This window comes from Bactrocera oleae, chromosome 2 (genome assembly GCF_042242935.1).
Source record: "Bactrocera oleae isolate idBacOlea1 chromosome 2, idBacOlea1, whole genome shotgun sequence".
Taxonomy (NCBI): Eukaryota; Metazoa; Arthropoda; class Insecta; order Diptera; family Tephritidae; genus Bactrocera; species Bactrocera oleae.
The window spans coordinates 55,442,172-55,467,065 of NC_091536.1; the positions used below are offsets into that span (position 1 = coordinate 55,442,172).

Here is a 24,894-nt window from a genome sequence, read left to right on the forward strand (position 1 = left end):
ATATATTTGTTAGTATTTTTATGCGCTTTAATTTTCAATCAAAGAATATTTTACCATTAATATTTTTATTACCACTTTTTATTCAAATTTCAAGCATTAAAACACTTTTGGGTCCTACAAAATAAGCAATATTTACAACCAGAATGTATGAAACCTACATATAAATATGGATCTGCAGTACTGAACTAAGTTTGCTCGAATACAAAGAATCACATTTTAAGCGCAAATGCAAATTAAATCCTCAGGCAGGATAGAAAATAAAACTTGTACGTTTACATCATTTGATCAACGAGTAATTGTAATAGACTTGTTAAATAAGATTACAAATACGTAAAAAACTTATAATTACACTGTAGAACGGATGTTTTATTTTTGTTTTGTAGCCGTTTTGATCGCATATTCCAACTTGGCTAGCTCATTATTCAACTGGAGTAATTCACGCTCTTTGTTTTGTTGTAACATTTTTTTGCACCGCTTCACTTTCCACATGTACATACGGTTCGATGTCCAAGTTATTGCTTACAGGTAAAAGTAGAGTGGTTTTTTTGCTCTTACGTCCATCAACAAAAACATGCGTCTCTAAAAAATTTAATGCTCTGTACAGCAGGCCACCATTCGGATCATAATCACCAACGAAGTCTTTAACAACGGTATTGGTTTGATCGGGTGTATTTGGATTGAAAGGCTGGTATTCAGCTATTGTTTCACGAGTCCATTTGAATATATTACGTGATTCTGTATAGAAATAATTAAATATGAGCGGTATACATAAATATTCATTATTATCGCAGGACCTCGCCAGTCTACGCTGGCTTCATAACTTTTTTGGCGCTTTTGTGCCCGATGAGGAAACAGCAGGCGAAGCTGTATTTACTGAAGATGCTTTATTGTCTGATGTGTCGGCCAAAATTGGCGTACTTATAGGTTTTCCTGAGAGAAAATAGGCAAAACATAGAATTGAATGAGGTTTGAAATAAGAAATCTCGTATTCGACTCGGTCAACGAAACATGTACTAAAATGTAAAACACCAATCGATAGCGTATGGCTTAACAAGCAATAATAAAGAAATAAAATTCTAATGAATGGTGAACAAGAATTGTGCGATGATTCTAAACAAAACTTTATCACACAACATAGCATCATCAGCGAACACAGGTTGGGTTTAACAAATTTACCTAAATCTGCCAACGCCCGCGTCATTTCCCTAATTTGTGCATCTTGGCGTTCTAAACGGAAGCCCATTTCAGCCAGTGTTATTGCTAATTCGGCTTTTTCATGCCGAATTGTTTCTTGCTTTTTCGATTCATTGTTAGATTGACTGTAAATAAAAACATATTGTTTTGTATATTATTTAATTATTATGCAATATTAAACAAACCGCGTATATTCGAATATAAGTACTGCTGCACCAATCACAAAAATAATGGCTTCGCCAAGCAAATTGGCGCCCAACTCAATGGCCATAGCCTCGTTTAGCGGCGGTACAGCTACGGGTTTGCCCAAATTCAGCGCCCACATTTTCGTTTTGACTTCAACCCAATTGTATACTATAATGAAGAATTAGTAAATGGTTGTTAGTATTTTAAATAAATAGTCAGAGCGCTCTACAATTAACGAGTTTGAAAAGTGCTCCCTACTTTTAAATGGATGTGTTATTGTGCTTTCTACAAGGGTAACTAATCACTTTCAAGATGAGCATTTAGCAATATCTGATAAAGAATTTTAAATTATACATTTATTGTACATTAATTTTTACAATTTTTAATGTCACTGAATCATAATGAGTAGATATATACACACTCTCGTGCTTCACACATATGGATCAACGTAATAACTCAAAAATCTTGCTATACTTACACTGAGCCGGTGGCATACAAACATATTTGCGAAATATAGGACTCTGCTTGGCATTACTTTTAATTACGTTAGCTATAGGTTTGCTTATCTGTTTTATGGCCAAAACACCTAATTTAGCGGCGGGAAAAGCGCCAATAGCCATCCTAAAAAAAGGACTTCAGTAATTTTTATGCTGTTATATGAATAAATACCAAGGATTGTACTATCTGATTTACGTAAACAGCTGACTCCTTTGAGTTTTTTTATTGACATTTGTTTAACCCGCGCACGCTCAAAGATATCTTTGTTCAATTGGTAAAAACAATATTTGCATATATCAAGATTTTTAGTTGAATACTAATAAGATTTTTTACACTAACATTACTTTTAACGTTGCCAAAATTCTTCCGGCTTTGAATATATATATATAATTTTAATGTGGAACATGTTATATTGCTTACGGGTAAATTACCGAATTTGTTTTATATTCTTATTCAATAAATTTACTGATATCTGGTAAAAATCAAATTAAATGTATAAAATATCTGAATCAAAAATATATTTTTCCGTGAAATTTGTACAGATTCGAAAATCAGTTGGAATTGAACAATATATAAAACATATAAAAGTATTACCTCGAAAACATAACTAAATTTTCATAATCCAAGATTTCTCACAGTGTGCAAGCTGTCAGTTGGAAACGACCTTACGCAGAAATTACCTGTGTTTACGAATGAGTGAGAACAATAAAAGAAAATGTTGACAAATCGTGGTACCATATTTCATTGTAAAGTTAAATAATGTGTTTAAATATTAATAAATAAAAGGCATCACTTAATAGCAAAAATGTACATCTGTATAGATTATCTAAACTTAATAAAAAATATTAAAAATATTTTCTAAAACAATTTAGTTATACCTCTATTGGCCAACACCGAATTGCAACACTGTTATTTACTCATTTCTTTCACCAGAAACGTCAACAATTTTCTTACTATTCGGTTTTGTTTTACGCTGTAGAAATTTTCGCAACCGATTTTTTACAATTAAAAGGTGGTTTTAATGCATACAATTATTCGAATATTGTAATATAAGTTCTAAAAAATCGTATTGTAATAAATTTTGTTACAAAATACTAATCTGAAATGCAGAAAAGTGCGTTTAAAGAAATGTGATACAAAGAAAGTCTTAAAGTGGTCAAGAAAAAGATGTGAAAATTTTTTGCCAGCAGTAGAAGTAGTAGTGTGGATAAAAAATACAACAACAACGATATAACCAAAGCAATTTCTAACATTGTATGGGGCTAGAAAAGTTACTACGCACCTGTCGATATAACCACCTATAACGGCTATAATCCATTGAATGGTGTTCCCGATTTTTTCCTTGAATGCGTTGCGCCTAAATCCAAATAAGCCCACCGTTCGTCCGTATGGATAATATTAAGCAGATATTATGACCTGACAGTAATAGTGTGTGTAGAAAAAAGTGATAAACACAGCGGCTACAAAATGTTTACAAAAAAGTCGCATGCGGATATAAAGAAGTCTACGGGCAAGTTTCAGGACTGCAAGAAGGATTCAGCATCTCGCTTGCGTCATTTGCGTACAATTCTAGGTATGTTGTAATCAACTGCTAATTAATATCACCCATATTACCAAATGGGTTATTGAGTCAGTTGTTATAAGACATTTTAAATTATTCAGCCGTTTATCTGCGTTACGGTGTTAGCTAATGATATTTGTGTAGGAGTGAAATACATGCTCTTATTGAACAAATATAGGCAAATGAATGAAAACCACTTTGCCGGCCTACGTGCTAGAGTATGATTAAAATCAAAAATCTGTATTGACACAGTCGCAGCGGCAGTGGCAATGACAATCATGGTCGCTAAAGCAAATGCAACAAAGTCACAACAATCGTCAGTTTACAATCAACCTTATTAGCCATTAAATTTGTCTATTACAAGACTCCAGGTTAGCCGCATATACTTATTATATATTTTGTTTACTTACCTCTTTCTTCTCCATTGTAGAGTTAACGTTACGTTTTTAAATTTGCTTTTTCTTCCTGCTTTTTTCTTAATGTATCTGTAAACGTGTACCTATTGATCAGTCGAATTAAGTAAAGCATTAAAATCATGGCGTATTAATAATTTATGCCAATTTGTTATGTAAAAATATAGGTATGTATGTATATAAATATGTATGCCTGTAGGTTCTATGAAAGTAAATCGTTGTACAAAAAAAAACAACAAAATAGTATTAAAAAGTTTGCCAATTCTTAGTCGCGTCCACTCTTCTGCATTAGCGCGAAAAATTGTACAAACTTGTATTCGTACGCTATATACATTCATTAATATGTCTATTTGGCAAATGTAAATGATAGCCATGCATATGAAATTGTGCGCCTTTTGCGACCACCGGCAATCGTGCACTAAACAGAATGGATAAGCACCCAAGTTCGGTGCGCCTTCGTGGTGGATGTGTAAGCATATGTGTGGCTGGAACGCTGCAATAGATATGTATCTATTATGTGTTTGTAAAAGCTTAGTTTTTACATTTTTCTTAATCTGCCAGCCATTCGAATTATCGGCGTCAATGGCAAACGTGGTTGTGTGCTACTCTGTTGTTCTGTGTGTCTGTTTGCTAGTTTAAGCATGCTTTTCACGCTTTCAGTATTTTTTTTACATTTTTTATATTGTCGTTGCGTTGCGGTTCAGATGCTATAAATTCGGCTGCTACATACATAAATTCATATGTATGAACAGAGGTATATGCTTTGCGACGTTATTCCAATTCCATTTGTTTAACTGTTACTAGGCTTTATGACAGTCAGACACTTAATTTTTTTCCATTCTTGCTGTTCACCCAGAGCATTGACATGCGCCTACATTCAAGCATGTAGAACTTCATTGTATGGTATATAATATATGTTATTTGTACATACATATGTTTGTATGTGTAAACCAAGTTCTATTTACGTTGTAATTATGATTGTACAATACATAAAATTATTAAAGGTCTTGCAGTGGTATGTGAAAGGAAGTAGACCGCTTGTCTACATCTATTGCTATGTGATAAAAATCAAACACCCCACAACCTCTGTACTTATATACACACATACATAGATAGCTAACCCAACACTAGGTTACAGTGCCACAGTTGCGGAATGTTGTGAATGACTCTAGACTACGCGCCGAAAAAGAAGGTTATTGATATCAAAAAAGAATCGCTACGTTTTAAATTACTTGTCAGCGATTGCTTCATGCTCGGCTGCTCTGTGCTAAATATCACAAATATTAATTTTTATATTTCGTTTACATTGCGTCAATAGTCTTCATTCTAACTAAAATTCCAGCTGGTGTTCAAATATGAATCATTACTCTTTTTGTACCCTTTGCTTTGGCATTCATCTTCATCATTTATAGCACGTTTTTTTGCTGATGACGCACCTACATCACACCTCTAATTCAATTTATCATCACATTCCTTTTAGCGGGTGAAATATTGTAGGATAAGAAGTGACTGAAAATGATTATCAGTTAATCTGTTCCTTTTTTCAACTGGAGTGAAGTCTTCTTCATACACACAAGCGGTCAGTTAATACATAATACAAACATACATTACGTTGAATGCTGATAAGATAAACAACTTTATTTGGTCACTAACATTAATTTGTTATTGGCTCATTTAGTTCAATCACAGATAGTCATTAATTATTATTAGTAAATATATTCATATAAATATCTCGTTCTGCTCATAAATGTACATTAGGCTTTAAAATAAAATCAATTTGGTATGAAAAAAAATGCTTCCTAAGCGAATCGTTAGAAACATGCTGTTCCCTTTCGTCGACAGTCGGGTCTAAGCAACCTGTATTTTAATTTTTATCCAAGGACTGTCAACTCGGCACCATTCCTCGAAATTTCTTCAGGAATGTTTTCTGCCGCTAGTACAACAACAAGCCGTTGTAACGGCATAAAATATGTTGCCGAGCTGCCAGGCTTTGGTCGGCAACAAAATCAAATCTGTTATGGTCAGCATCTTTTGCAAAAAAAGAAAACTGATACTGCCTAAAGTTCGTTTCACATATGTCCTTGTGCTGTATCCTTGAAGTAATTTGTAGGATGCGGCCGAGTTGAGAGTCATTGGCCGGATAAAAATCCATATTCGTTCCGGTCAAGTTGATCCGACTGGCGTGGGAGTGGACATTTAAGCTTCAGTGCTTTTGGACAAACGAAGATGCAAAAAAACTTTTTTCTCCTACTTCGTTCGAGGATGGAAGTTATTTTGTACATCCAATGTAAATTAATATAATATTATTTACTTTTCTTCTTTTGAGAATACGGTTGAAGACATATTGATTGAGAAGATTCAAAAAGCTGCCGATTTGATGGTATTTGGCTGAGTTTTAATTATTTTTTTTTTTGACGCGGAAATAAAATTCACTGAAATTAGTGTTTGACCTCTTTAACCTCTTTGACCTCGAAAATTTTATACTCTCGCACTTTGCAAGGATCAAAGCCCGGAAAATCAACCCATTTTTGACACGAAAACATACTTTTATCGATAGTTTCATTTATTTATTTATTTTATTATATGAACTTCAATTATATATATATAAGCAGTAGGTATATTCAGTACCTAGGGATGGAAAAACCCTATATCTATATAGGTGATACAAACAACCTGTAGGTGAACAAAATTATTATACTCTGTAGCAACATGTTGCGAGAGTATAATTATACAACATTGTGGCGAACACGAATACCAGAACAAATCAGAATCGACGATAAACTGCCAGAAGCAACTAGACAGCGAATTCGTAGTTGCCAGAATGTGCTAGTTGCCAACTTTTGTTAAAAATTTACTATATAAGGGCTGCCGGATTGTGCAACAACACAGTTCTAATTAGAGTGTTGCCGTGTAAAAAGCAATTAGCTATATGCAATAAGTTGTAAACTCGAATATCGAGCAATAAGTGTTAAGTTGTTGGCATTAGAAATAAAGATAGGTGTATAGCCATTAAATTGGGACTTTAATTTAACAATCCAGTGATCGAACTCAAGAGTGAGTTACAGGTAGACGATTTATGAAGAAATCCGTTACAATTGGTCTCAGAAGTGGGATTGTCAAATAAATTCCCAAGGAGATAATTATTTGAAAATGGCCAAGTTTAACGATCTGAAGATTTCACAACTAAAAAAGGAGCTGGAGCAATGAGGTTTGGCGACAAATGGATTAAAAACTGAATTACAATCACGGTTGAGAGAGGCCATGGAGGCGGAAAAAATTAATGTTGAGAAATATGCCTTTCACATGGAATTAAACGAAGAAGACAAAGAAAAGACGGCTTTCAGCGTTGGAGATGGTCTATGGCAATTTACCGTAATGCCCTTTGGACTATGTAACGCTCCTGCTACGTTTGAGTGACTTATGGACCAGGTACTAAAAGGATTACACTGGAAGACCTGTTTGGTATACTTCGACGATATCATCGTGTTGGGTAAAAGCTTCGATGAACACCTTAAGAACTCGGAAGAGGTATGCCAACGAATAGCTAGCGCTGGTCTTAAGCTGAGTCCAAAGAAGTGTTCCCTTTTCAAAAAGGAAGTAAGCTACTTAGGACACAAAGTGACAACGGAGGGCATTTGCACAGCTAATGAAAAGATCGAGGCAGTTAGAGATTGGCCCGCTCCTAAAAATTTACATGAATTGCGGACTGTGTACTTATTATAGACGATTCGTTCCAAATTTTGGTAGCGTAGCTAGTAGCCTCCATGAACTCACGAAAAAGAACAGAGTTTTTGAATGGAATAAAGAACAGGAAGTTGCTTTCCAAACTCTGAAAAAACGGTTAAGTACTGCGCCAATGTTAGCATACCCGGTCCCAGGATTAACGTTTATTTTGGATACGGATGCTAGTGAATTTGCAGTAGGAGGCGTTCTATCACACGTCTTGATGGGCATGAGAAAGTGGTTGCGTATTACAGCCAGACCATAAGCAATCCAGAGAGAAATTATTGTGTTATTACTGGCGTTGGTGAAGTGCATAAAACATTTTCATAAGTACCTTTATGGCCAGCGATTTCGGGTGAAGACAGATCATGCAGCATTAAAATGGCTTCTACAATCCAGGAACCCTGAAGGACAGTTGGCACGGTGGATTAAGAGACTCCAAAGTTACAACTTCTCTATAGAACATCGCAAAGGTAGTAGTCATGGAAATGCTGATGCCATGTCCCGCCGTCCCTGTAATCTGGAATGCAGACATTGCTCAAAAACTGAGGCCAAAGAAGACATTATAGATGTCCGATTAATGACTATAACATCAGACTGGGATCCGGAGGAGCTACGGAAAATTCAGCAAGAGAACCCAGATTTGAAAAGTGTAATACATGGATTGGAGATAAATAAACGTCCAACCAGAGAAGAAATAGCTGCAGAAAGCCCAGTCGCTAAGGCTTATTGGGCACAATGGAATAGTTTGAAGTGCATCGCGTAGATGGGCAAAGCTCACGAGCTCTGATGATTGTTCCAAAAATAAGAATTCCTGAAGTTCTTAATGAGCTGCGCAACGGTCCAAGTGGAGGACACGTGGGTATCACTAAAACCTTGGAGAAATTAAAACATATATATTATTGGGTCGAGTGCATTGCTGCTAAAGGGCCGCGGTCCAGGAGTCATGGTCAGATGAAGCAGTACAATTCAGGTGCGCCGTTTGAGCGAGTAGCCATGGATGTAGCTAAATTAGGAAACATATATGTTTTGGTATTAATGGATTATTTCAGCAAATGGCCTAACCAAGAGGCGATGGGAACAGTAGAGGATGTATTCATCAACAATTGGGTATCGAGATATGGTGTTCCAATAGAATTACATTCTGACCTAGGGAGAAATTTTGAATCAGCTCTAATACAGGAGATATGCCAGAAGCTGGGTATTCGGAAAACCCGTACAACTGCACTACATCCGCAGTCCGATGGCATGGAAACCATTTAATCGAACTTTGGAAGAACATTTGAGGAAAGTTGTGGACAAGTATCAAAAAGATTGGGATACCCATATATCCTTGTTCCTGATGGCTTATCGGTCTGCTGTACATAAAACAACGGGGCAGACTCCAGCAAAGGTAATTTTTGGTAATGATCTTCGACTACCGATTAATTTAAAATTTGGAATTAACGCAACGGAGGAAGGAATACTAGGGAATTCAATAGCATCCTAGAAGACGAGATGAGGGATATACATGCTATGGTGAGACAGCGCACCAAAATTAAGAGCGATAATTGGGAGGGACCACACCAGGTTATTAAACGACTCAATGATGTAGTGTATCGCATACAGACCATTGGAAGACCAAGGAATAAAATGAAGGTGGTTCACCTGGAACGGCTTGCAGCGTTTGGTACCGCAAATATGTCTAATCGGCACGATCAGACTTAGGTAGAGGGCAATGTGGCGAACACGAATACCAGAACAAATCAGAATCGACGATAAACTGCCAGAAGCAACTAGACAGCGAATTCGTAGTTGCCAGAATGTTCAACTTGACTACAATTCCCCGCAGTTCTCCATGCGCAGATCGCGCGGTTGCGCTATCTCTCTTACTCCCTTACAAAGGATCTATAAATTAATCTATTAATCGTGGCGGTCCTTATAAGGATAATGGGAAACTGTTATCAAATTATTGCATTGTCATCGGTCCACACGTGTGCAAAGTTTCGAGTTGTTTAGACTTCTAGAAAGCAGTGAAAATTGAGCTCTAAATTCCATTACATACATACATACAACCCAAGCTAATAAAAGCATGTGAAAAGTAGTAGGTAATGTTTGGTTGTGCTCGAACTTAAACCTTCCTTACTCGTTTAATTTAAAGGTTCGCTGCTAAAAAAACATTACATAATCTAGGAAAAAAATAGCTAATCAGAAAATGATGAAGATTGTAAAAAGTGAGTATTTGTATTTAATAGAATTGGATTTTAGCGATGCGACTTATTAAGCAGGCTAGTTTATGTCGAGCAGATATAGAACTATACGGCAAAAATTACTTTTTCTGAGTTTTGGACCAAACTCAATTTTTTCGAGAGATTCAGTCATAAGCGGGGATGGGCACGACCACAACCAAACCATCCTCATAAAATGACGTTTACTGTGTGACAAAGCGAATCAGCGGGTCTATGCTGGACTGAATATGCAAATGAATGTATCAAAATTAATATTATTTCAGGTTGAGTCATAATTAGATTATAATTAGACAATTTGGCATTTAAAAAAGGGACTGTATGATATTTTATAGAGTAAGAATTAGTTTAATTTTATGCGTTATATTATACCTCTGTACGCACCAAGTCGTTCAGTCAACTGTTGATTGCAGACCATGGATATTGTGCTCACCAAAAGTTTCCTTCAGTAAATTGATTGCTTCTTTGCATGTATATCATGTAGCGACGTCTTGTTGGTACCAAAGGTCGCTCATATCAACATTATACAATTCAGGCACGAAATTGTCATTAATTATGACTCTATAGCGTTCCCCATTTTTGAAGAAATATGGAACAATAATTCTTTCCGCTTATAGAGCACTCCACACAATGATTTTTTGAGAATGCGACGGCGTCTCAATAATGGCTTGTGAATTATCATCACTTCAAATGCGACAATTTTAATTATTAACATATCCATTTAACCAAAAGTCAGCTTCATCGCTGAACAATATTTTGTTGTGGAAATCGGGATCGGTGGCCATCTCGTTTTGGGTCCATTCACCGAACGTTCGACACGTTTGAATGTTTTGGAAGTGGATGGGCACAGCTCCAATTGTGCGCGATGGCGGCTGGACTCATTCGGGTCTTCTTCGGTACTCTGCTCCACACATGTTAAAGTATTGTACTATATACATAATATATATATACTCTACCACTCTTTTCCATCATTAATTAATATGTCACAAATATTTAGAAAATATAATAAAATTCTCAGAAATCATTATTTTGTTATGTTTTTCTTTACATTCCAGACAATGTTGACCAAGAAGAGGCAAAATCATTATTTGAAACGAACTATAGTCACGTATATTTTATACTCTACGATACCTTTATTCAAGCGGAGGCGAACTTAAAACAGAAAGGTACATTTTTTAAACTATATTTGAAATAATATTTTCATTAAAGTAGTTTGTAATTAATTTTATGGTTTCGGTAAAATATATTTAACTGCAAAAGCCACGATTCCGACATGGCAGTGGTTGCGTCAAGAGTTTTTCGATAATTTTTATTTATTTTTATGTGTTTAGGTTTTGAGCAACAAACACTTATTTACTTTTAAAGCGTCTAAATGTTGTGGCTAGAAGCGATTAACTTAATTTATTTAAGTTTGCGTTATTATCCATTACTACTTTGTACCTCGCGCATTGTCGTGCAGCTATGCAACTAAAAACATTAAACAAAAAGAAATATGCACATAAAAATTAAGAATTAAAAAAGTAAATAAAATTGTGTAAAAAACGGCAACAAGTAAAGCATTCAAAATATTGTTTGCAAATGGAAAAAAAAGAAACATAAAGTGCAAAATAGTACACTAAAACAAACAACTATAAGCACACTCACACACATATACGAGTACATGTGCAGAAAAATCTTGTGAGAAACCCACCTGTATGGTTGCTCTTGAAAGCGAATACCTGCACATATAACATACATATGTTTGTGCACTTGTGCTTCTTTAGAAGTATTGTTAAATAATTGTGTTTGCAGTTTTTGTGTGTATTTTGCTCTTATTTGGAACTCTATTATTCTACATAATCGAAATTTTTTCTATGTTTCTCAATTTGTTTCTCTTTCTTCTTCCAACACAAAACACCATTTATTCCGCTATGTATTCGAGTTTACACATCCACTCAAATTATATGTATATATAAAAAAAATATGGCAGAACTTCCGTTTCATATTGGTAAGTTTGTGCTTAATTTTATGCAGTTTTTGCTGTGGCTTTTTACCCATTAGTCAAATTCTCATCCACAAATACTTGATTTCTACACTCATGCACATTTAAAAGAAAAAACCATGTATGTTCAGACATACACCATACCATTAAGTTAATTCAGTATCAGTTAATTTAGATGTTTAGTTGCATTTTGAAAAACGCTTTTAGTTTCTGAGCTATCTAACGTAATTAGTGTTTTTCTTTCTTAAACAATTGTCATAAAACTTTTTTAAGAAACATATTTTTCAAGACCACTTGATGTGCTTAATAATATCTTGCTTATGCCTAAACTGGTAAATAATGAGCACTCAGTCTTGTTTTGGAACCTCTACAATGGATTAGTCGTCTCCAAGTCCATTTAAAGAAAACTGAAACACTCCGACATTTAGTCCATGTTTTGTTTATGCGTCGTTTAAAGCCGACCTTGTGTCCATGACTATATTTGTGCGTTTTTTTTCATAATTTGAATGTTTATTTAAAAAAAACTTTTAATAGTCTTATTCAAAGTGTTGCTCATCTCAAGTGATAACATTTTCCCATCTTTCTGGCAATTTGTGGATTCCATCCCAAGAATGAATCATGCCAATTTTTGATACACGGTTCCGATTAAAACCGTTTTCCAGTGATGGCGTTCTGCATCGACCGGAACAAACGGCAGATGAGGTAAAATTTCCCAACCGCTGTTTTCAAAATAGTTTTTAACCGATCTTGCAACATAACCCCCCCCATAAGCCGAACGTTGTCATAATGGAAAATTATTGTAATAAGAAGTCGGTATATAAACACTAAACTCTCTTTTTCTTTAATTTGACTTTTACAATTATTTTGGATTACTTTGTGAATACAACAAATTAGCACTTTTTGCCATTCTATTCTTGCGAACGTCTTGGTCGTCGATAAACTGATAACCTCTCACTGTTCACTGTTCTGACAAATTTGACATCCAACATTGAGTTAACACTAAATTATTAAATTGAGGTTCCCAAAACATATCAAACCTGTCCCACATTTGGTATAAATAGTATAACCAAAGTTATAAATTTTCTATTAAACTATTTTTTCACCAGATAAAAACTTCTTAATTCTTGAAAGAAACGTTTTCGACTCTCTGTACTCTTTTAAGCTATGACACTAACAGTAAAGGAAGACTACCTTTCTTTCTCACCCAGAATCTTGGTGGCTTCTGGAACGGGTGTGTCAAAGTACCGGTATTTTCGTACACCTCTGCATACTATAATATATAGATGCATATATCGAAAGCTTAGCAGCACTCAAAACCATGGAAACTGAAAGGTCAAGTGCAGAAACATTTTGGATAATCCGTACATCAATAGTTTTCTAAAATATAATAAGTTTCATTATAAGAGCAATTTACTTTGGTTGAAAATCAGAATTAGGGAGTTGATCATTTATTTGATATCGACCGAGTATAGGGCACACTTTTTGTAAAATAATCATGCCAATGGTGTCTGTTAAAACTTTGTGCACATGACTCACCTGATGACTATCTAAGTCATTTACGTAAAATCATTTAACATACACTTGGAATTTCAAATAACATCATCACTTGTATGCATTTATAACGCATGTATGTTATGCGACTACTAACTTCTCACCCATTAGATTTCTAACTGTTACATATACATACCTTCCTATAAGCTTTTTATATCTAACGCTTAAAACTAACACCAGCTGATGCAGTTTTTAACAATAGTAATGTGAAGCTTGTATTAAATTCAATGGTCTGGTTTACCTTCTACATAAGATTATTCATTTCCTTGAAAAGGGAAATCATATGTAAAATCTTAAAGCTTACCTATAATTATGTGCGGTAGTTAATATCTTTTGTGTTAATTTGAAACAGTAGTGGCATGTATAGAGAAACAAGAAAGGTATGCCTAAGTTCGGGCGTAACCGAACACTTTATACTCTGGGAATATTCAAAGATCAAAGGTAGGGAAATACTTTCAGGTGATGCAAAATTTTGTGTTGAAGTAAGAATTTAACATTCAATATTCGACTAAAGGGTGAAATGATTCCAATCATGTTTAGTATCTTATTAAATTGTATTGTTGTATGTTGTAGACCCACTTAGCCTCATTACAATATTTTGCTTCACATCCAAGATATTGGTACTAAAATCAACCTAGTTTACTCAAATGAGATATATGTGATATAAACTCAATCGAAGATGCTAAATTTAATCGGCAGTCATTATATTATATTAAGGATTATACCAAGGTCTAGACTAACTTTATTTATATTCCGCGCTAAAATACTAATATTTTTGATTCATAATTTTTAAGAAACCTTGTGCACTTAATTTTATTAAAATATCACACATATTGACCAATATAAACGGATTGCAGTCCGGTAGATACTCGTACTTCGAAATCACTACATCGGGTGTATATGGGCTAGGGCAAGATCTGGACTGATTCCATTAACGTTTAGCATTACACAAGTATACTCATTATATACACACATTGATCGACATATTCATCATAAAGCCTGCTAAAATAACGGAAGTCATTTTACTATGTAGTTTATGAGAGCCGATATTCGTGGACCGATGGTACGTTCACTAAATTTTCCTAAGATATCTTAAATATTGACCTATACATATCTACGGTATAAAATCAACCGGAAATGTTACATTTTGTTAAATATTTCTGACGTATTTATTAAAAAAAATTTTTTTTAATGCATAATATTTCAAGTATTGAAATTGACGAAGTTACACATATTTTTTTACCTGTCTTATGAACGTTTTACATCAGAGTTTTTAGTGTTCAAAGCTTTAAAGCGTTTTCCCACAACTCACGATTTTAAAGTCGGTGCCCTACGTAACTTCAAAACCACTGTATCGAAATTTTTTAATATTGAACACTATATCTGTACATAATTTTCAAGGCAACACCTAAGCGTTATTTTAAAATTTGTTAATAATTTTTATTTTTCAATAACGAATAGGCCTGTTTGTCGATTAAAATTGAGGTTGTCCATACAAAGTGTCTACAAAATTAAAAATTGGAATTTCGAAAAACCCTCTCGGCGTTACCCTGGAAAAACTATTATCTAACACAAGTGTTGTCGTACTTTTAAATATTCCTTCGTGAAAACTGTATAAAACATTTTTCGAACGTTATACTTTACTGTACCTTAGGTTTTAGTACAGATATTAATAAACACATGCATATGTGATTCCCTAAACATTGGCTAATGGCCACCTATAATTGATCACAACTGTTCATAGGAAACCATAAGATCACCCACCAATAAAGAAACTTAGATTAATGTCCCGTATGATACATATGGCTTTAAATTTACATATGTCGATGTAAGTCTGAATTCTTGCACGACAACCAAATGTCCTTTGGTCATAATCTTCCCTACTTGATTGGGCTATGTAAATTTTTTATTATTTAATCTGAGTTATACAAAGTATATATGGATTAACAGTCTGAGCCTTCAGTACCGAGATTTTAGCAATCATTTTGTGGTTCTTGTCCGTTGTCGTTCAAGGACGGCCATTATTAGGAGCCTATTGTGTCCCCACGAAATTATTCATAATAGAATACAACCTTCGGTTAATAATTAATATCGTTAGCAAAGTTACTGGTGGCCAACTTCGATAGCTTACATTCCATCTCATTGCTATTATTTTCAAACTGCAACAAATTCCGAAACTTCCGTCGGCAATATTAGGGAAAAATTACAGAATTCTTACACATACGGCCTGGACCCCGATATACTACTACTGACGACCTTACGTCGTATGAGTATGTAAATAAAGCTATATTCAGTTATCTACCATATATTCTCCTCCAGTACTTACCTGCGTCAAATCGAAACAGCTCCGCTCTTGAGCCTACCCTCTTTCGATTACAATGTCTAACATTTAGACCTTACTACACCAAAAATAAATAAATCAAAGTGGTTTTTGCAATAGCTGGTTTATTTTGGAATTTTAGAGTTGAATTTTCCGTCGAGTTTTTCAAATATTTTGTCCACTACTTCAATCATGTTTGTCATCTTATCAAGTTGTCACTTACACACGTCTCACTTGCACAGCTATTACAGTGCTCAACATAAGTATTCGTATAGCTAGTCTAAGTATATATGTGTTGATGTTGCTTGTTATATACAATTCTCGTTTCATTGTTTGGCTTCTAAGTTATATATTTTTGCCTGCTGAGAGTAGAGCTCTGCAATTTCTATATGTCGATAATATTAACATTAACTTTGTGATTTAGTACACAAAGCTCATCGCGAAGAATTGGACGGCTCGCTATGGCTGCTCGAGAAAATATTGTGTTGGCTGCCGGAGTTACTGGCACGGCGCTGGCAATGCCACTCACTCAGTCGCATTATGGCCAAATTGTTGCATTTGGGGAATTCGCCGAAGCTGCGGCGCGAAGGGGTGCGGTATGTCAACCTTATACATACATACATACTGACATATATTCAAATTTGCATATTTTTGCCTCACGACAGCTATTTCCTCTTGTGGTATCAGACGCTGGGTGAAAATGCACCGTCCTATGTGCATTCCATGTATGCCGACCTGATACCGGGTTTGATAGTGCCGCAAAAAGGCATTGTCGGTCCGGATGTCGAGTTCAATGCGACTGATTTTCTCAATCATCCGAATATGAAAGTCGATGGCGGCACTACTTCGGTTTTCCACGATACCTTTTCGCATCCGGTGCAGAATTCCGAAATTGTAGCGTTGCTGCCGCCCTCCTCGAATGAGAAATCCGCACCGCCTGATCCACGTGATGGCTTGGAAATTCTACTAAATAGTATGTTGCAAACTGTTGCTTGTTTGCGCTGGCGCGACAATCGCTCGCAAAAGGATCACAAGGCATTTGCGTTTTTGCTGCAGCGTTTTAAGGATGTTTTTCTGTCTGTGTTCTGTCCGAATTTCGATTTTAGCATGTCCGTGTATGAACCGCGTCTGGAATTGCCCACAATGCGATCGGTGAACAAGAAGGAGGAAGTGATGTCCTCTTGTGTGGTGGTGCTGATCAATTGGATCTCGCATTTTACGCACGAGCGCACCATGAATCATCGTCTAGATAATATGCACATCAATGAAGGACATCGTCTGCGCGCCTACCAACAAAGCTTGATTGTGCGTGATGTGCTGTATGCGACGCGCGAAAATATAAATTTCGTCCACGAAGTGTATCGACAAGCGTTCTTGCTGAATTTCACAACGAAATTACAAATCGATGCGATACGCACGGCAATTGCTGTTTACCGTGACTGGATGACGGGGACCACACCACCACAATTCTTGCTCGAACCGAACGACAATGGTAGTGGCAATACATCGTTACCGAACAATAGTTCGGCTGGCAGCACACCGCGTAGTCAACGCCTGCGCACACCTTCCTACGTTGGTGCTATGAGTAAGGAGAATATAGCGGTGCGCGCTGGGCTACAAAATGTGCTACAGATTTTCGTCACTAATGCCGCAAATGTGTTTCTGGTCAACACAAGCCATTTGAACATAAACTTTTCGACCAAATCGCGCGACTATCGCTCCACGCCTTTGCACGAGCAAACGGAGGTGTGTAAGAAAGTGCTTAATGTCTATCGCACGATGGTGATGAACACGCGCATGGAGCCGAAGACTTGGGAACAGCTGTTACTGGTCTTGCTGCAGGTGACTTCGATTGTGTTACATCAAAACCTCTCTGGTTCAAAGAGTTCCAGTTTGGGTGGGATACTTGGTCAGGCTATCTTTCAAACGCTGATTGTTACATGGATACGCGCCCATACAAATGTGCCGGTAAATGTGCAACTTTGGGAAAAATTTCTAGCTGTTCTCGCTTCACTAACGTATCGCGACGAGCTGATCATCGAATGGGATAAGACTATACAAACGTTGACGCGTGTCTTCTCGCGTTATGTATACGCGTTGAATCTGCAAGATCTGCCGTTGGATCGGCTGGCCGAAAGCAAGGGTAAGCGCCGACGTATTGGCAGCGTATGGCAGCAATCGGGCGGCTCTGCTATAGGCGCGATGAAGGAAGGTCGTGATCGTGATAGCGCAATCGATCGCGAACGTGAATCGAACAGCAGCCGCTCAGATGAGCAATCAAATACGGGCGCTGGTGGGCTGTTACACTCTCACCAAAATTCGCTGAGCGGCGGTGGCCATGGCTTACATGCGCATGGTGGCGCTACATTGCGTTCAGGACATGTCGCTACGACGCCGCAGCTTAGTCGCAGCTATAGTGAAGGTAGTTTGGCGTCAGTTGCGCGGAATTCGCGCATGCGCAGCCGGCGTCATCGTAATATGCAAAAGAGTGCTGTACCACCGGCACTGCCGACAAACGTCGAGCACTCGCTGAGCGCGTTGCTGTCGCAACAATCGACGTCGGAGTTAACGCTTAGTACGGAAACTCTAAATGCGCGGCGTTTTGGAGGCGGCGCGTACACACATGCTACGCAACAGCACAACGATATGCGGCGCGCGATGTCACTAGATTCGGTAGCGAATTTCGGCGCGCGCCAAAGACTTCGCAAGCGTCGTCAACGTTGCTCCACACATGGCGATGACGAAGAAGATGTGCTAGATGGAGAGGACAATGAAAGTGGAGCAGATTCGCGTAGTCCATCGCCAACGGCAAGTAGCGGCATTGAAGGCAGCTCTATTAAGGATGCACAAATACAGATGGATGTGCTAGCGGTGGACAGTGGCAGCTTAGAGGAAGGTAGTTCAGGTAGTTTTCTCGGCTCCGAAAGGCGCTCTATAATACTGGGAGGTGTGGCCACTGGTTGGCTGCCGGATTCAACGGCTATTATGTGGAAACGTATGTTGGGTGCGCTCGGCGATGTAAATCGCATACCCAAGGCTGAGTTGCATGCACAAGTTTTCAAACATCTACTTGACATGACCACCAATTTAATAAAAATCAAGCAAAATCAGGGCATTTCCACGGATAACCAAAGCACACCGCCACCACCTACACTCGTGCCGCCCATCGGCATTGTGGCGCCTTGGTGCTATGGCGCACTTGAGTTAGATAAATCATTTAAAAAGGGCAAACTGTTGGCGCTACAGCTGCTTTGCTCGCTAGCTGTGCACGGCGCTGTGTCGGGCATGCAACATTTGTCACTCTTCTATCACTCGCTACATAAATTACTCACGGGTGAGGATCGCGATTTGATTTATGCAATTCTAAAACATGTTGAGGGACCACGTTTCTTGAGTCTGTTGCTGCCTGGCCACACGCTACTGTTGCTAGACGTAGTGCACGCCTCGGCGATACTACTCACCTCGCTTGAGGCGAATCGCAACACACCGCGCGCAGAGGTAGCCGCCTTGCTCGGTTCGCTACTGTGTTACCCCCCAACGCTCATACCGCGTCCAGTATTGCAACCGTCGCCACAAATATTCGAACTGATGGAATGTCCCGATCTGCAAGATCACATACTAAACATAGTGTTGCGTTGCGCGCGTCGTGAGCCATCCGCCAAAGCGCGTTGCATCGCGCTCTCGCAGCTCGGCCAGTGGATTTTGTTAAAGTTATCCCATCCGTTACACACAAGCAGCCGCTCCCGTGGTTACTTTCAGCAAGCAATTCCACATCCACCTGGCGTGCAACCGCGTGACATCCACCATAATTTGCAATTCAATCCACGCATACGCGAAGCGTTGCAAGTTCTACTCCAAGCTTTGCAATTCAAACATCGCACCATTGCGATTGTGGCGGTCGACGCTTTGAAACTCTGTGCGGAACGCGGACGTGAGCTGGCATCTATTGAGCGCTTACCACAGTTAATTATCACCGCTATATGTAAGGCACTAGAAATACAGCAAGTAGCGAATCCAAAAGACTCTGACAAGGTTGTGCTTACTTCGCTGATGCTTTGCCTTGGTGAATACTGCATGTCATTTCCGGTATCCTTGATGTTGGCGCCGCTTAACGAACGCGGTGACACACTGGTGTTGTTGGTGTTGCGTGTGCTAATGCAAATCGCTTCGGGTGCACCTAGACACGAACGCGTCAAATTGACCGCCGACGACGACTTCGATACGCACATCTCCAGCGATGATCTGCAGACGGACGGCAAGCTGCCTGAGGCGAACTACCAGACCTCGGAGACAATACAAGCGTGCATTAGCGCTATAAAGATGTGCGCCAAAGCTATAGCCATGCATTTGGTTACACATTTGGGACATTTTCCAATGGGTATTGGCGCCTCCAGACTCAGCTCGATGGTGGAGGAGCAAGATGATGTCGCGGCAAATGCCAGTTCGGGCTCACAGAGCGTTGGTGCTAGTGCGCGTCGTGATTCCGTTGAATTGCCTTCAGTGTTGCATGCGCAGAATATGCAGCTTTTCATGCTAAGTTCGGGTTTGGTGGCAAGTTTCATTGAATTGCCAGCGCTTAAGTTGCCGGGTGGTGGCGCAACGGCAGGCTTAATAACCGCTGATAGGCAAGTGCGTGTGCTGCTGCGCGATTTGAACGGAAAAGCATGTTGGGATGCATCGATACTGTATAGTGAACCGCGCAAATGCATCAAGTCCATGACAAATGAAAGTACAACTTCGGCGCATGCGGCTGGTGGTAGCGCAGCTGTGGAACGCATAGGCGATAGCATGCAACGTAGCTTCAACACAACGCCACAACATCGAAATATGTCGCAGCCGATGGATTCGTTGATATCGTCAATCATTGGCCTAGATATGTTGCCACCGCGACATACTTTACGACATCGTCCGGCGGGTGAGTTGCCACTAGCCAAAGACTTGGCACCCGATCTCGATCAACTGGATGATGTGAGTTACAAAATAGTAAATAAAATACCAAATATGATTTGTAATAATATAATTGTGCATTCCTTTTAGCTTTTGGCCTACATTGGTCACACAAGTCCTGAGTGCTTAACGAATCCTTTGGCGCCGCTAAATACGCCTGGGCCCAGTCCGCTGGGCAGCAGCTTGGAGGCACAAACCATTTCCATTATACTCAATCAGCGCTCGCTAGAACAAGAATATGTCTCAAATCTGAATCAACAAGCTTTACAAAATAACACCAACACCGCTGCGTCACTACAGCATGATCAGCATTCAATGCATTCAGTCGAACAAGCTTCACACGCTTCATTCGAATCATACAATACGACAAGTCTAACGGGACGTACGGAAATTCCCTTCCAGTATTGTCGCTTACTTTTCTCACACCTCGGCATGGCCGGCTGGGAGCGTCGTTCGCGCACACACCTGCTGCAACGCACCGAAAAGCTATTGCGCGAACTGCGCAATGTGGATCAACAACGCTGTCGCGAAACACACAAAATGGCGGTGATTTATGTGGCTTCCGGTCAAGAGGACAAGAGCAGCATATTGAACAATGCAAGCGGTAGCAGCACTTATGAAATGTTCGTCTCAGCGCTGGGTTGGGAAATCGATTTGGAGACACATAACGGCTTTCTTGGCGGTTTGCCACGTCAGGGGTGTGGTGCTACAGCGCCCTACTATGCTACACCATTTCTGGAGGTGATTTATCATGTGGCTACGCGCATGCCCTCCGATTCGCCGGAAAATTTGCTATTGAAGACGCGTCATCTGGGCAACGATGAGGTGCACATTGTGTGGAGCGAACACTATCGCGATTATCGACGCGATATATTGCCGACAGAGTTCTGTGATGTGTTGATTGTGGTGTATCCGCTGAAGAATGGTCTCTTCCGTGTGACGGTGAATCGTAAGCCAGAGGTGCCTTGGTTCGGTCCGTTGGCCAATGAGAGTATAGTAAGTGGTGCCTGCTTGGCGACGCTAATACGCGCAACAGCAATTAATGCGAGTCGCGCTAAACGCGCAGCCTTGACGCTCTTCCAGCAATAGTGAGTGTTTTGTAGACTCCATAAGCTGTTTTTATTGAATTTTTATTTTCTATATTTGTAGTTATGAGGAACGCAACCGTTCTTTGGAGAGCGTCTCATCGCGTTACAAGGAGAGCACCACCTTTGAGGACTTCGCAAATCGCATCTACAATCCAATGCCGCTACGTGATACCAGTGCAGCAGCGCCACTTGCAGCTGCTTTGATCGACCACAATCGCTCATCAATAAAGGGTGAACGTACAACTTTTTCATATCTATTTGTGTTTATTTTTACATAAATAACATTTTAACGTATCTAATTGGCCTCAACAGGGTGGGTGCAGGCTTCCATCGATTCCAATACAAAAGATATAATGCATACGGGTCTGGCGCCCTCCGCTTCGGCTACCACCACCGCTGCTATGGAGGCGGCAACGAACAGCTCATCATCGCCGCGCGGCGCACGCAAATTGGGCGCGCCCTTTAAAAGCGCGAACGTGCCAAAGAAAAACGCTTTGCAAACCAGTAGCAACACACCACCGGAGAGCCCAACATTGCCTCTGCGACGCTTCAAATAATTATATAACAATAGGCTACACTTAATAAAAAATTACTAGAGAATCCGTTGAAAGCCAGTCAACAGAATGAGCGCTGCAGATGCAAAATATTATTCATTCCTTTGTGGTTTTTAGTTGAAACTTGACAGGAATGAGTTAAGTTAACATTTTTTTTAATGTAATTAACATAACTTTTAATGTGTAAAAGGCATTTAATTTTTCAAAAATGTTTATTTTTTTTAGTCTCAAAATATTTAAAGTAGAAACACACATTTCAAAAGTATTTCCATTACAACTTAACTATGTTCTCTATCTCACTCACACTCTCTAAATTTTAATAATTATATATAATATATATTTATGTTAAAAAACTATTTTTAAGTTTAACTAATTTTTTATTAACTTTTAAACTTTGTGTATTATATTATTATATTTTAAGCTTTACATAGCACGCTCTGTATTTGTATTGTAATGTTATTATGTTTTAGGCAATATTTATTAAAAATAATAATGGTATGAATGCCAAAAATCTCCGTTCCACACATTTTGCTTTAAATCAAATATACATATTTTTAATTTATTTTCAGATTTTATGTTTTATTTTATTAAATTATTTTTTTTTCTTTCTTATAATTTTTAATTTTGAATGGATTCTTTTAATTTAATGCATTCTTTACACTAATTTTACAAATTTTTTAAACTTTTTAATATTTTCTACTCTAAGCTTCTATTTCGTATCGAAAAAAATTGTATTTTTGTCTTTACTTTGCTTTATATTTTACTCTGAACATATACATTTTTTTTTATTGTTATTTTCACTTTTAATCTTTTTTATTAATATCTTCCATATGTTATCATTTTCAATATTTTTGTTGTACAAATATTTTTAATTTGGTATGTTTTTACTTTTTGGTTTTTAATTTTTACTTTTTTATTATTATTTATTTTTTAATTTTTAATAATTTTTTTGTTTGCAATATTTTTTTATTTGTTACATTACTTAATTCTCTAATATTTATTTATTTCTAATATTATTTAATATAATATATAAAAATATTTTTAATTATTATTTTTTTATTCATTTTTTATAACGTTTTATTATTTTGATTTGATTTCAGATTTTAATTTTAACTTATTTATATTTTTTTAAGTTTTTTTATTTTTATTATTTATTTGAATTTGATTTGTCATTTTAGTTTGTATTTTTATGATGTAATTCTAGTTTCCTATTTTATACAACATTCAATACACGATATACAATACAAAAAACAATATACACTATATTAATAATTAAATTTAATTTATTGTCAAAATATAACATCCATTTCGCCGATATTTTCTTTTGTAATATAATTTTAATTTGAAAATGAATTTTGTTATTGCAAAAAGCGTGTCGCGAAATTATAAAATCGTCTGTACCATAAATTCTACTGGTTATAGTAGTATAATAAAATGTGCAGTAAACATTAAGTATTAGCAACAAATAATTAAAATTTATTACAATAATTTTAAGTGCGAAGAAAACATCAAAAAGTGAAACTGTTCAAAACGCTAGCATAAAAAATAAAACTATTAATGCATTAACAATCGCAAATTAGCTGTAAAAATATGAAAAATTAAACAATTTAATTAAAAAAAGAAAATTTAAGTACATTTAAATGCAAACTTAAACACAATGAACTGCTGTAGGTCTAAAGCAAAAAACATCAATTTATTTTACGCCTAAATGACGGTATATTATATATATATATATCCATATACTATACACTTACATACTTACATATATTATTAAGCTAAAATTCGTTTAAAGCGTTATAAGCATCATACAAGTACATATTTTTGCAATTAGTAAATTAAAATATGATATCTTAATACCAGCAAATATGCAGTTACTTATGTATATAAGTGTAAACATACAAACAAAAATAATAAAATTTAAAAAAAAATTTTTTTTTTAAATTAATTTAAAAAAGTAAATAATAAAAAAAAATTAAATAATTATTAAAATAATAAAACGAAATAAAACTTATAAACCTACGCAAATAAAATATAGTTAGGTCGCGCAGCACTTTTTTGTTATTTTGTATTTCGTGTTGTAGGTGTAGTAGTTATATTCACGAATGTGTCGTGTTGGTACTTTTTACGTACTTTTGTGCGCCTTTTTATGCACAAACAATTAACTACTAATGATTTTCAAAATATTATTAAAGAAAAATTTAGTAATATACATATTAAGAAAATGCGAAAATATTTGTATACAACTTTTAATTATTAAAATTTATTTATTAATTTAATATTTATCATTTCACTTGTATGCATTTATGTTAGAGATGTAAACAAATGCAAGATTGAAGCAAAGTTCTGCTTGCGAATTGCGCATCGCAAATTAATATAGCTCTACACACATTTACATACATACGAACATATACATATATCGAATAGTGTAATATAAAATATTTACTTAATATTAATAAACGCATATGAAGATTTGAATAAAAACACACTAATACACACAAACACATACACACTTTTTTCAAATTACAAATAAAACTTTTAACTATTTACCAATTGTTGTTGGATGCTATTATTCATATTCATACTTGTTACTATTTTCTTGATGTGCTATTTATGATTACTGTTCTTGTTGTAACAATCAGCAATCTTGCAAGTA

At 36.9% G+C, this 24,894-nt stretch overlaps 2 protein-coding genes across 3 annotated transcripts; one reads left to right on the forward strand and one right to left on the reverse strand.

Annotated features, from left to right (window-relative positions):
* Positions 1-60: 60 nt before the first annotated feature.
* Positions 61-2,145, reverse strand: LOC106621238 (putative OPA3-like protein CG13603). The gene is made up of 5 exons (XM_014239997.3): positions 2,062-2,145; positions 1,859-2,001; positions 1,380-1,548; positions 1,177-1,319; positions 61-735 (listed from the first exon to the last, which is right to left on the reverse strand). The coding sequence occupies exons 2-5, from the start codon at positions 1,998-2,000 to the stop codon at positions 437-439; spliced, it is 753 nt and encodes a 250-aa protein (XP_014095472.2). The 5' UTR covers position 2,001; positions 2,062-2,145; the 3' UTR covers positions 61-436.
* Positions 2,146-2,823: 678 nt separating this feature from the next.
* LOC106621241 (probable Rho GTPase-activating protein CG5521) lies at positions 2,824-24,791 on the forward strand. 2 transcript variants are annotated; one of them, XM_036357835.2, is made up of 8 exons: positions 2,824-3,451; positions 10,856-10,966; positions 11,770-11,787; positions 16,077-16,248; positions 16,318-20,620; positions 20,690-21,687; positions 21,749-21,918; positions 22,000-24,791. In XM_036357835.2, exons 1-8 carry the CDS (start codon positions 3,346-3,348, stop codon positions 22,242-22,244), a joined length of 6,123 nt encoding a protein of 2,040 aa, XP_036213728.2. In that variant the 5' UTR covers positions 2,824-3,345; the 3' UTR covers positions 22,245-24,791. The 2 variants fall into 2 exon arrangements, with proteins under 2 accessions (XP_036213728.2, XP_014095474.3); XM_014239999.3 differs by lacking the exon at positions 11,770-11,787.
* Positions 24,792-24,894: the final 103 nt, after the last annotated feature.